Consider the following 12,593-nt stretch of genomic DNA (forward strand, 5'->3'; position numbering starts at 1 on the left):
TGACTGTGAAACAGGTTGAATTACATCTCTAACACCCAGTGTCACCAAGAAGAGCTTCTCAGATGCCTCCTTTCCATGAGATGAGAATGTATTGTGTAGTGAATGTTTGACATTGATGCAAACTAATGAACCTGGATTCAGCAAGCAATACTTATAGAAATCCTATCTTTACAGCATACAGCTGCCAAATCTTAGAGACTAAAACTTTGCTCGGATTCCTAAATAGGAACATTTTTCTACCTGTCACAGATTAATCCAGAGTGTCTCTCTCTGTCTGCTTCTACAAAACTCTCACATCCTGGAAAAATCTAGCAGTCTTGACCTAGCTCTGACCCTGGTATAGGAGACTTTATGCTTCTTTAAAGTAATAGAAACTTTCTGTTGAGAAGGCTTTGTACATCGGGAAATATTATTGTGCAATTGCATATAGTTAAAATAGGGCATCTTTCATCCTATGTGCTAGACAGAGAGGAAAAATAAATTTGGGTTTTTTTTATATTTTAGCTGGAGATACTGAGCTTTATCCTTTTGACCAGGCACTGTCCCCACGCTCTGAGACATCACAGCAGCAGCTATGAATTACCAAAATGAAAGAGCGATTTATCACAATTAATCAGTGCTGATACTGAGCAAGCAGAGGAGGTTACTGGTAAACTCAGTCTTGTGGACCTGGGTATTTTTCTCACCAGGTGTACACATCCAATAGGTAAAATTTAGTTCTGAGTGGATCAGTTGCCATCCTGTGTCAGATCAGTAGGCATTTTAGCCCGGTATGCTCTTTGTTGCACACAGGCACGGGAAGTACTCCGGTGACTGGGTAATGATAGTCCTTGCAGGCAGTGTCTTCTGGCTCCAGGTGGGAAGTTTTTATAATCAATCTGAATATAAATGGAGCTTAAATTATAACATCAGTTATAAAGTTTTGAACCTTCAAAATTCTGAATTTTTTTATTTCTAGTCTGTTGCATACAATGTGCTGGAATAAAAGCATTGACTAAAACCCATAAGGCAAAGTGTGCCAAGTAAATTATCATACACATCAACAATACCATGAGACAAAGAAAAATAAAAAAGTCTTCAAAATAAGCTTTTAAAAATGCATAGTTTATGTAAGTGATGTTGAAAGTATGAGCATGTGCTCCTAGATGCAAGCAGATAAGGACAAAGCCTAACACTTTAAAATAACATATCAAAAGAATTGCCATATTATTCATTTTCCTCTGTGTGCTCTATGGATGTTCAGATGCTAGAAGATGCCTGGTGGTGTGTCTATATAGACATTTCTCCTCAGGAGCTCTGCTAGTTGTGGGGTCTTCCAGTGCACGTGCTGCTTGTGTCTCTGATTTATCAGCTCAGTGTCACATCTCCATATAATTCTCGGTCTGACGTGTTACTAACAGACTCTTTGAAGGAGAGTTTAACAAAATAAAAGAAAGGCTGTTAGTGCAGTGAAGGAGGAAATTGTGATGCCTATCTGGAAGAAGGATAAGTTCGTGACATGGGACTAGAACTTGAAAAGCAAATGATCTGCTGGAGCTCCTTCCAAGATCTTCAGTTTGTCTATGCCAAAAGTTAAGGATGATCTGGGAACCAGAGTGGGAGAAGTAGCCTAGCAAAAATTGCCAGGTGGGTTACACCTGGGACAGTAGAAGTTGGTAAGAGTGGAGAATGTTCCTTCCTGGAGGAGAGTGGGGAGAGATTTTAAGGTACAAAATGTTAATGACTTATACTCTGAATAAAGGATTATAATATTTAGAATAGACTTTTGCAGCTGCTCCTCAGGCCCTGGATTTCTCTGATGTTCTCTGCATCTTGTCTCAAGGAGTCGCTAATGTCTACTAGAGTGTGACTAACTGACAGCTGCCTATTTGTGATCCTCCTAGATCTTGATTTTTTCAAGGGAGAAAAAGAAAACAAAAAAGTTTTTCTCAAGGACAAATTAGTGTTAAAATTTGCTTTACAGCAAGTTGAACAACAAAACAAAGTAAGTGACAATAATCTTTGCTCCTAGCTTTGCCCTTGTGGGCCCAGAGAAGGTAGTCCAAACCAACGCAGCTTTCTGAGAATGTTACGGTTGTTAGGAGAAATACAAACTCCTTCCTAGAGCTCCACTTTGTCCCTCAGCAGTGCCAGGACTTCCTTGGCCTGCAGGAATCAGGGCACAGAGCTCATAAGCAGTAAACTATCTGAAGTGTGAGGGTGGTCCATTAAATGTCATAAAAGCCCAGAAGTGTTTATTTAAAGGAAAAAAAAAACAACAACAACAAAAAAACAACCAACAAACCCTGCCTGTAATTGTATGCAGTTCCATAAGACTTCACTGTGGACGTTAAACTCAATTTCCTCTTCCTTGGATTTTCTATGTTATTAACTACATTCACTTTAATCTGATGGATAAGTACCTTCTGGTGCTATGTACTTATAAATAAAATGAAACCAGGGAGACAGGGACTTCTGGCTGATGTGCTGCAGGCCAAAGGTTAAATTCCTCCCCTATCCGAAACCTAAGTACAGTCTTCTTCCTGTGAGAATGAAATGACCAGGCAGTCTTGAGGTCACCAGCTCTACATAAAAATAAATAAAGTCTCAAGAAGTAGTTGGATTTTGTTTCAGGTTCTGTGTTGAAATCTTTGCGGCGCTGTGGTAGTGAGTAGCATTGTATTACGGAGTTCAGACCTCGCTTTCTATTGACGTGATTAGATACTCAGGTTGAGGTAACTATAAGGCACTTGTTGAAATGAGAAATTGTTGATATGAACACATCAGGCATTGTATGTGATGTTTGGTGAAACGAATCACCTCTTTAACATGTGAAGACCACCTCAAAATACATTCTGACAGTCTTTTTGTGAAAGAAAAAAGGGCTGGTTTTCTTTTCTTTATTATTTAACATAAATCTCTTTGAAATTATGAGCCTGCCTTTAGCAGCAGTGCCACTTGTAACACCAGCAACAAGAAAACCCCACTGTGAGCATAAGCCTAGGGCAAAAGTCCTTGGCTTTTAGATCTCCTCCATGCAATGCTAAGGCTGTACCTGTCCTGATGGAAGTGGTTATGAAGATGCCTTAACAGCACAGGCCCATTGGGTACAGGGCGTTTTCTGATCCCTGTTCTTCCACCCCTAGTGACATGTCCATAGAAGCAAATACCGTCCTCAGTGTCAGCTGTTTCAACACAGAACTTGAATAACCTGGTCTAGGACTTGCATAAAATAAGCATATTTTTACTTTTCTTTTATGCCTCTTTTTCTAAGTGCTCAGAGAGTACTGGACCAAGAAAACCTCGAGGCCAGATCCTCTGCAATGCACAACTTCCAGAATACCTGAGCAGTACCTTTAACTAAAATGCATTCAGATTTTTCTCAGGGTTTTTTTGCTGCTGTTCTTTTGCTTTCTGATAAATTCAGCTTTGCTGCCATCTTGTGTTAAATATTTTCCTCCTCAGTATTGCTCCATGTACTCCATAAAAACGTTTTGTGTGGTGGAAAATGGTTTTCTTTAAGTATTGAAGCTGAAATTGAAATGGTTTATAGTACATTCTCCAGAAATGCCCTTTAAACTGATCTTTAAAATCCACGCATAAGCTGACATACTGAAACTTTCTCCCATTCATTCCGTTATTGTAATTTTGGTGTGCACTAACATACTGCTCCTGCAGTGCTGCTTTAGCTGAAAGGGGTGGGTTTAGCAGCAGGCTCCTACGTACAGGTTAAGTTAATCCACGTCCTTTTGGCTGAAACAAGTCAGAGTAAGTGCAGGAGTAGCTGTGCTGCTGTATCTGAAGGAGCTGTAGCTGGGGACACAGATGAGTAAGTGGATCTAGACTGTGGTGGGGCTTTGCACAGCTGGAGCCAGAGCAGAGCCTTGGTTATAATTCACTTACTTATTTTATACTTTATTCATAAAAGATGAAGATTAGTTTTCTTTCTTTTCTTCTCTTTTATGTAATTCTTTCTAGAGTTACTTTATAACCTTAAAATTATAGAACTCTTTCTATCCGTTTACATAGTTGGAGATTTTAAGATAAATTGTTGTATTTGGACCTTCCTCAGAACCACTTGAATAACCTAACAGACTTGCAGGGCCAGGTCCTTAGCCGAGATAATGATTTAAGCTGGGCAGATGATCATGTAAAGCTGAGACAATTTACACAAGTTGGGGAGCCCTTCACTTGCCTGTGTTGCCTTCATTGTTTGTTTGGTGGTGGGATGCAGTTCAGGAAATCACACCCCTTGTAGAGGCCCCACAAAAAGTGGCTTTTATGCCCAAGTTTCTTCTCAGTTCTTCGGGCTCCATGACCAACTTACTGGGCAGGCATGGGCTTTCACCACCTCTGCCTGAGGCCAGGATTTCATCTGATCCTGCAAAGCCAGTAAAAACCAAGGGGGAAGTCCTTCCCCCAGCCATGCCTTCACGCTTCTATTTGTGCCAGCACTGATGGTCTGTAAACTTCAAACTGCTCTAACTTACTAATGAAGCAAAACAGCAGGCTTCCCGAGGCAGAGATGCTCACTGAAGGGCTCAGTGATGCCAGAGCTGGCGCAAGGATATGCGGGATGCGTGACGAAGCTGAGCAGGGAAAGGGAGGAGGAACAGGAAAGGGAGAGCGAGAACTTCAGCCTGGTAGCAGCAAATCATCCTGTTAGCTCCTCTGCCCAGAGAGCTGTGTCCTTGATCTCTCATCTGTCAAGCTGTGGAAGTTTGCACTTGTGGTGCCAGAATGGATGGGGCTTTAAAATTGCAAAATATTATTTTAGCTATTCCCCTGCAATATATGTGTTACCTTAGTACAGCAGTCTCTTAGTGAGCAATAGGGAAGAAGGAGGCAGAACAATTTAACTACATTTCTTCAAGTAGGGCTGAGTGTAAATTTAAAGAAAATGTAAACACAGTAAAAGCTACATTTGTAAGCTGTTTCATTTACAATAATCTATGGTACTGGTAACACAAAGAAAGGTGTATTAAATATGAATGATGGCATTTTTGTTGCCTGAGTCTAGGCTACTTCAATAGTCGATGGAGAGAGATAAATGTTTCCATTGGATCATTCATCCCATCCTGAAAGAGAAGTCTAAAAAGGAAAAAGAATTATGCTCTTGAATACCTGTGTTTTTTTACTGAGTTAGGAGGCAGCCTGGACAGCCAGTTACTTAGCCTACATGATTAGCTTTTCAATGGCTGTAATGTACTGCGATAAATCTGTCCTGTCGTCACAGCTTTTGTTATTGTACATCCAAGTTAATATCTCTTTTTTTTTTGCTTGTTTTCTTTACTTGGTTGTATGTATGTAAGCTAAATTATATATACAAAGAAAACAGTCCATAATAAAAAGTTAAATGCTTGTTATTTAATAGCAGATAAGACGACTTACAGCAATGCCAAAACATTTTTTAAATTTAGAACAGAAAAGTTAGGAGGCCTTTAAAACTAAGAGGTGGCAGGAATGCATGAATTCAACAGCTAAAATAAGCATTCAGAAAATCCAGTTGCACTTTTTACTACTTAAACATTATTTTAAAGCAAACTCTAAAAAGAATTTTCAACTGGATACGTACTGACTTCAACTGTTCTGTTGGAGTCAGTCACAGACATACCAGATAGAGTTTGCATTTTGTTCAGAGCAGGAAGAAATAGTCTGGATTTCTTGTGTTGTATTAAGCTGTCCAAAACATACTTTCGAGAGTCTCATTTGTAGAAAATAGGTCATAGCCCAAGCAATTACTATGAAGAAAGTGCAAAAATATTTTGAAGAAGAAAACCTTGAACTCTGAAAGTATGAACTTGGAAAATGCACACCATCAAAGGCTCCAGCTGAAATACTGGATAAAATGACTAGTACAGTGAATTAAGTTATTATGGAAATGACAACTTCATGACACAAAAGCCTGTTTAACACCTCTTTTAAGGTCTGACCATGGATTCCTTGCTCAGCAAAGCTTTGCTATTGCGAGTAATGAAAGCTTAGAGTGTTCCAGGAGCTAAGACACAGGATATTTTTTGCTGGTAGTTTGCCGTATTTTGCTGCTGAAAACTAATAGAAAATCAACTGTTCTTATTTTTTGCTTTCTTATATTCACCTGAATAGAAAAAGTGTGTAGCAGTTGCGAAGAACCGTTTTTTCCACTGTCTCAGGCAATACCTATTTGTTATAAGTTAGCGTATGTTCTATTTGTGTTATATAGCATTAAGAGCGCATGTTAAAAATATATAATGCTTCTCAATTTTACCCCTTCAGCTCTTGGCCTTTCTTCAAGGATTATTTACATTTTACCATGAAGGATATGAACTGGCTCAGGAGTTTGCACCATACAAGCAGCAGCTGCAGTTCAATTTGCAGAATGTAAGGATGATTTGTATTTACACCATTTTGTTTGCTAATGTAATTTCAGGATATTAAAGTAGACTTGTAGCACTTTATTGGAACTCTAAATCTTGCAATGTTTTAGTAAGCTGAAATCAAATTATTATATGAATAGGCAAGAGTTATTTTTGGTAAGTTAATGTGATGAAGATTCCTGTCAACAAATAACTTTGGAAAAATTAATCTTCAGATAGTCCATTTGTGATATCCAGGTCAGTATTCTGGGAGTGAGAACCAGAAAAGCAGGACAGCAGCCAAGTTTTGATTAGAAAACACAGTAGTCCAGATAGGTTTAAACTTGCGTAAATGCTTTCTTGAGAGTGAGGCCTGTCTTCTGAAGTAAGTGGATGTCCCAAAAATGCTCCAACTGGTATAGAATGGTGCAGTTTGCTTCTTTAAGATCACAGATTGCCACAAAAAGCTTGTCCTGCTGCCTGCTAGCTTCCCACTGTATATAAATCATACTTGGGAAGCCATGCTCTGGCTGTTCTCTGGATTTATTTTGTCCGCATCAGAGAACTGGTGGGGCCTTCCTCCACAGTGAGCAGCAATCACGAGCGTTAAGTTCCACTGGAAGGAAGGACCTGTTATTTGGGTAGAGAGTTACTCTCAAGTCAGCAGATGGATCTTTTGCTGTAGGTTGGTCTGAACTTGGTAGTAAGAGCCATACAAGGTTTACTGTGCCTAAAAATTGCATAGTTTTCAGAAATAACAAAAATGCATTTAATCAACATACTTTCCCTGCTCATTGTAACTGCTGTATACAAGTGTATATTTATTTCACTGTGTAACTCAGATGTTACACTTCCAAGGACATAAAAGTAAGTAGATAGATACAAAACATCTTTACACCTGATTTGCATTAGAACCACTATCACTTGCTTTTAAGGCAAAAATGAAGTTCAACCTGGTAATACTGGGCCAGCCCTACATTTTTCATGACAAGTAACTTCAGAGTATAGAACAAATTAAAAAAAAGTGAAGGAATTCTATCATTCTATCATTTATTCCAAATGCTGTATTTTTGGGGTGACTCCATTTCTTTACCATTTAATTCTTTCAAGAAAAGATACTCACTCAACAGAAATTTTTGTAGCTCCACTAGAATCAAAGAAGCTACAACAGTTTAGAAGATCCGACATCAGCTTTTGTGGATAGTGCCTTGGCCACTGAACTTAGGGAATATGAAACAGGTCTGGGAGCACAAGAGCACTTTACTGTGCTCAACTGCTATTCCCTGTCGGTTACTGGAAAATAAAACACTGACATTTTCCCTGTAGCATCTTGCTATTAGAGGCATATGTTGGCTCCAGGTTGGAAGACGACATTGCCTTAGCACTGTTAATGTAGATCTGCATTCTTAGGAGTACTGCACTCTTCCAGGTTTTGCTGCAATTAAACATGTGCAGCACACCTCCGTAGCCCCTTCCCTTTTTACGTCTGTTGTTCATAGGTAGGTATAGATCCCATTTAAAACGCTGCTTGGGGAAATAAGGCAAAACCTCCTAGATGATTAACCTTTTCCTTTTGGATCAAAATGCAAATGTTCTTTGTCTGTAGAGCATCTCAGCCCCTTGTCCTTTGAAGTTGTGTATTTGCTACGTTTGGTTTGCTGCTAAGACTCTCTCAGATAATGGCACAAGGGGTCAGTGTTGTTGCACAGCACAGTTTCGGTGAAAGGGTGAAAAATGTGGTTCAGTCCAGAGATGTATTTACTTTAATATGGCAAGTTCTGAGAGGAGCATGACCAAAACTGACAGCACAGACCAAAACTGGCATAGTAAGTCAGAATATGTTAGTACCTTCTATGTTCATATCTATAGAAACAGAATTATTAAAGGATTTTTTCAATTTCAATGTTAATTAAGAAATAGTTAATCTCTTCTTAAATAGTATATAAGTAGAACTTGAAGTTGTAAATAGACTACAGAGGTAGAGGGAGATGTAAAGTTAGGCAGAAGGAACAATGTATTATGATATTAGTTTTTATTACATATATACATCAGAGAAACATATACATGAAGATACAGTGGAATACAGTACCTCATTCACTGCTGTTACACAGAAGTTTGAATTCTGGCTCCAGATCTAGATCCACAGCTTCCTTTTGCCAGCTGGGCTACCTACTGACTTGTCACTGAGAGCATCATCCAACCTCAGATTGAAGTGAAAGATGTAGAGAAAGACAAACTGAGGACAGTGTTCAGGGAAAATTGTCTTCAGCCTGTCTGTTGTAGCTGTTAAAAGTACTCCTCTCCATTGCATTGTGTGTTAAGGTCTTGGAGAATAGTTGATCCGAACTGCTGTTTCTGTTCTTAAAGTTGTCCTACAGGTTAGAACAGGAGCAGTAACAGCCGTAGGAGTAGCAGAGTAGTGGCAGACCAACAGCTCGTAACAGGTCACCATGTCCTAACATGATCTGTTGTCACTTTCACTGTTTCAGCTGGCCAGCGGCATACTTTGTATGTCCATTTAGCTTTGTTTTCTGTAATGTGATTAAAAGTCCTGGCTGCTTAAAAGTAATAATTAAAAACTTAATAGATATAAGCTCTCAAAATGGGGACATTCTTCCCTTCAACGGCATGTCCCTCCTGAAGGTCTCAAAATGACCTCTCTTAAGTTTGATCTGAACTAATACTTCACCCTAAGGGTATCATCTGAAAAGTTCAGAGAAGAATTTTACCTGCTTCTCTAATAATAATGTTTGTCTTCAAGAAGAAGATTTAACGTCTATTATGATACCACTGTGCAACTCCATGAATGGCCCACAAAAAGGGGCAAGTATTCATCAGTCTATGAAGTCCTGAGAGTATCTTTCTGACTAGTCAGGATTAGAGTCCATAAGATGACTTTGCAGAAACATTACAAAACTCTCTATTCTTTTCTGTCTTATCCTACAGATAGATTATCTGTAGGAACAAAGTGTTCAACATTGGTATATTAGTAGCAAGCTATCAAACCTCTGGCACCTCATAATAACTCTTCTCATCTATACCATGCTATGTGTGTGGAGGGAAACCCCAGCCTCACTCAATTCAATAGGAAAAAATGTCTATTTACATGCATATAGATATCAGCAAATATGAATAACCCACGTTTGTACCTAATTCTTTGCTTGGCCAGATGCCTGGTTATGCACACAATATTTAGGACCGACAGACAAAGCCCTTCCATGCTTTTGGCACTGTTCTGCCACTTGTGACCTGCTTCTTACCTAGCATATTTATGTTATACTTAACTGTGATGTTTGCATAGTCCTATCAAAAAACGTTCATGACAGTGCCTGTAACCTGACTATTCTGGGTATCAGCAGCTGTGGACTGCAGATATGGATACACAGTACATTTGTCTCTTCCTCGTGTGGAGAGTGCAGCTGCCTAGAGACATTAGCCTGGCATTAACCCAAACTCCTGTTTTCTGCTCTGTACTTCAAGTGGTTCCGTGGGACTTAGTACTTCAGGTTTGGGGCTATGCTGTCAGCAGCTTCTAGTTTAGCCTGGCTTCTGTCTGTGTATCCTAGGGTACACAGAAAGAAAGCCTGCGTCTGTCTGCAAAATACTGTGTAAGCATACCTAAATATATGAAATGACCTCATTTTTGAGGGTAGTGACCTGTAGAAAGAGGAATGTTGCTATTCTCAACTGTGTTTCCTTTACACTTGTGTGCTTAAGTTGAATTCTTCATTACTATGTTATTCATAGGTTTCTAGAGCAATGAAGAGTATTATTCTGTATTGCTTTTTTTTTTTCCCCTTTTAAGTCTCTGGCAAATGCTTCTGTTGATCTTCAATACAATCTCCTTGGCATTATTAGTAATTAGTTCTTCATTGTTTTTTAGTGCTTGCATGAGATAATGTGGTTTTTTGTTTTTTTTCTTTTTCCGGATATTAGACCCGGAATAACTTTGAAAGCACTAGGCAGGAAGTGGAGAGACTCATGCAAAGAATGAAGTCAGCCAACCAGGATTACAGACCACCAAGTCAATGGACAATGGAAGGCTATCTCTATGTGCAGGAGAAACGTGAGTAAAACATGTACCTTTTAATTTGATTTGAAAGGCACAGCAGCAAATGCAAGGACAAGAAAACGTTAGCAGGACAACACAACAGCTCTGTGTTTGAATGTCTGCAGACTACTGCTATGGTTGCTTTCCAAATGATTGAGAGGTTCAAAAGAAAAATAAGGGTTTAACTTTTCAAAAAGCACTCAGAGTAGCTACGGTCAGATGAAATGGTGATCAAAACACTTGTAAGCAACTCAACTTCTGCCCCCTGGGTCCTTGTGGGTAGGTCCCTGCTATTGGCCACCCCAGTGGCTGACTGGTAGCACGCTGTGCTCTGGCTGGCTGCCCTGCTCCTTGCTGCAGGAGTTGCAAGCTCCCAGCACTCTGCTTTGGCTCTGCCTGCCGAACCCTGCTGTCTCTTGTACTTTCTCTGCCTGAACAGGGCCCATAGTTCACCCAGCAGGAGCATCCTTGTATCAAGGATCTCCACTGGCCCAGCCACCTTCAGAGTAAATGAACTTGTACATAATGGAAAACAGAGGTGTAAGAAGAAGAAAAGTCATCTCAATACAGTCTGTCAGCTTCAAAATAGCTGCAAATCTATACCTATGTTTTATTCACTTCATGTGACCTCAGAATGAAGTGACAAACTAAATGAAGGAAGAGAACTACAGTTGTCATAAGTGTCTGAAGCTACTTGGAAGAGCCTGGCAATACATCATGTTATGAATGAAAACAGAACCAGGAAATATGTGAAAAGTCAAATGAGAGAATTCAAAGCTATATGTCACTTGAAGTATCGACTGCCACTCTTTTACACTCTAACCGGTATAGAAAACCAAGCCAAACTAGCTGTGGCATCAAGCAAAACCCTCAGTAAAATAGTTTTCATTGCATGGGGTACCCAGATTTATATAGTTATTTATTTGTTTTTTTTATTTACTGTGGAATCAGCCTGACACTAGCAAAGTGTTTTGAGATAGTGTGTACATGCTTGTGCAAGTTTGATGTTCATGCAAAAATTGTTAAATACAACTTTACACCTGATTTCTCAATCTAAAAATAAATAGAAGGCATCTGGATATAGAATTCCCATGTCAGACTAGGCACCACTCGACCTCAGTTTTGAGGGTATCTTCTTCACTGCTCCCCTTTTAGATGATAACTCAAGAGACTACATGGAGTTATAGATAATTGATTTTCCAAATAACATCATGAAATTAATCTTTATTCCGTATATGAGCTAAAAGAAAGAAACCTCAGTGCTTATCATAGTTAACCTCAGCCACTTTTACCCTCAGTAGCACTGAAAGTTTTAAGAAGACCCTCTATGTTTTAATTGTGTAATAATGATAAAAGAAACCTGTGTTAAGTGGAAATTACACTGAGCCCTGTTAATGGGGGAGGGAGAAAAGGAGCAAAGCATTGGGCACATGCTGTGCTTCATTAAATAGTGAGAGGCCAACTTGACATCCTCTTACTGAAAAGAAATTTGTTCATTAGTTTATTCTGGAGTGATTAACAGGGTCTGTAATATCTGTGTCAGTGGGGAAGGTACTCGTTGTATATTTCCTTGTCATGCAGGTTTACTTCCCTACAACCGGCATCCCATATGCTCTTGTCAAATTATGGGCAACTGGGTTAAATGTTTGCTATTCTTGAGAGTAAATCCTATATATATTTACTACTGATAGGCATGGTGGTAAATATGGGGATTTTTGAAAAAAAAAGTCAGTAGGCCATAAATTGTTTTCATTCAGATGGACAGTCGTGAGTAATAGACTTAAAGTTGCAATGTAGGTGTCTGCCTACAATTTTTTAATGAAAAGCTTCTAAACTCATCTAAAACTGCTTTGAGAGTGCTCATCCTTCTTATATATGCTAAAAGAGTTAATGAAATGCCATCAGAGGAAAAACTGATTTAGAATAATTATAGATTTTGTTTTGCTAAGTGAAAATAAATTAAAATATAGGAACAGAACAGCTAACTTCTGAGCCTGGGTAACCAGTTGACTTTTCAGTTCGTGGCATGACTTTCCTGCAAAACGCAGGCAATGGGAGAACTGTCTCCGAGTTGGAGTAACAGACGGTAAATTTCCACATCTACGTTTCTGTATTGCCAGATATCCAACTTCCATGACTGATGCAACCTCTCGTATATCCACCACCTTTGTGGGAGGCTACGTTTAGAAGGCAAAGCCATTGTATCTATAGCAAAATTATTAGGTTTG

General features: G+C 39.2%; 1 protein-coding gene across 1 annotated transcript in view; it reads left to right on the top strand.

Annotated features, from left to right (window-relative positions):
* The window catches only part of ARHGAP42 (Rho GTPase activating protein 42), a gene marked incomplete at both ends in the record, with an annotated part of 165,834 nt that overhangs the window by 113,497 nt on the left and 39,744 nt on the right, over positions 1-12,593 (top strand). Inside the window, 2 exons of the mRNA XM_082304913.1 lie at positions 6,235-6,339; positions 10,251-10,380. Of these exons, the coding sequence (XP_082161039.1) occupies positions 6,235-6,339; positions 10,251-10,380 (235 nt within the window). The remainder of the gene's footprint in view (positions 1-6,234; positions 6,340-10,250; positions 10,381-12,593) is intronic.

The sequence above is a fragment of the Platalea leucorodia genome (genome assembly GCF_965183815.1).
Source record: "Platalea leucorodia genome assembly, chromosome: 2".
Lineage (NCBI taxonomy): Eukaryota > Metazoa > Chordata > Aves > Pelecaniformes > Threskiornithidae > Platalea > Platalea leucorodia.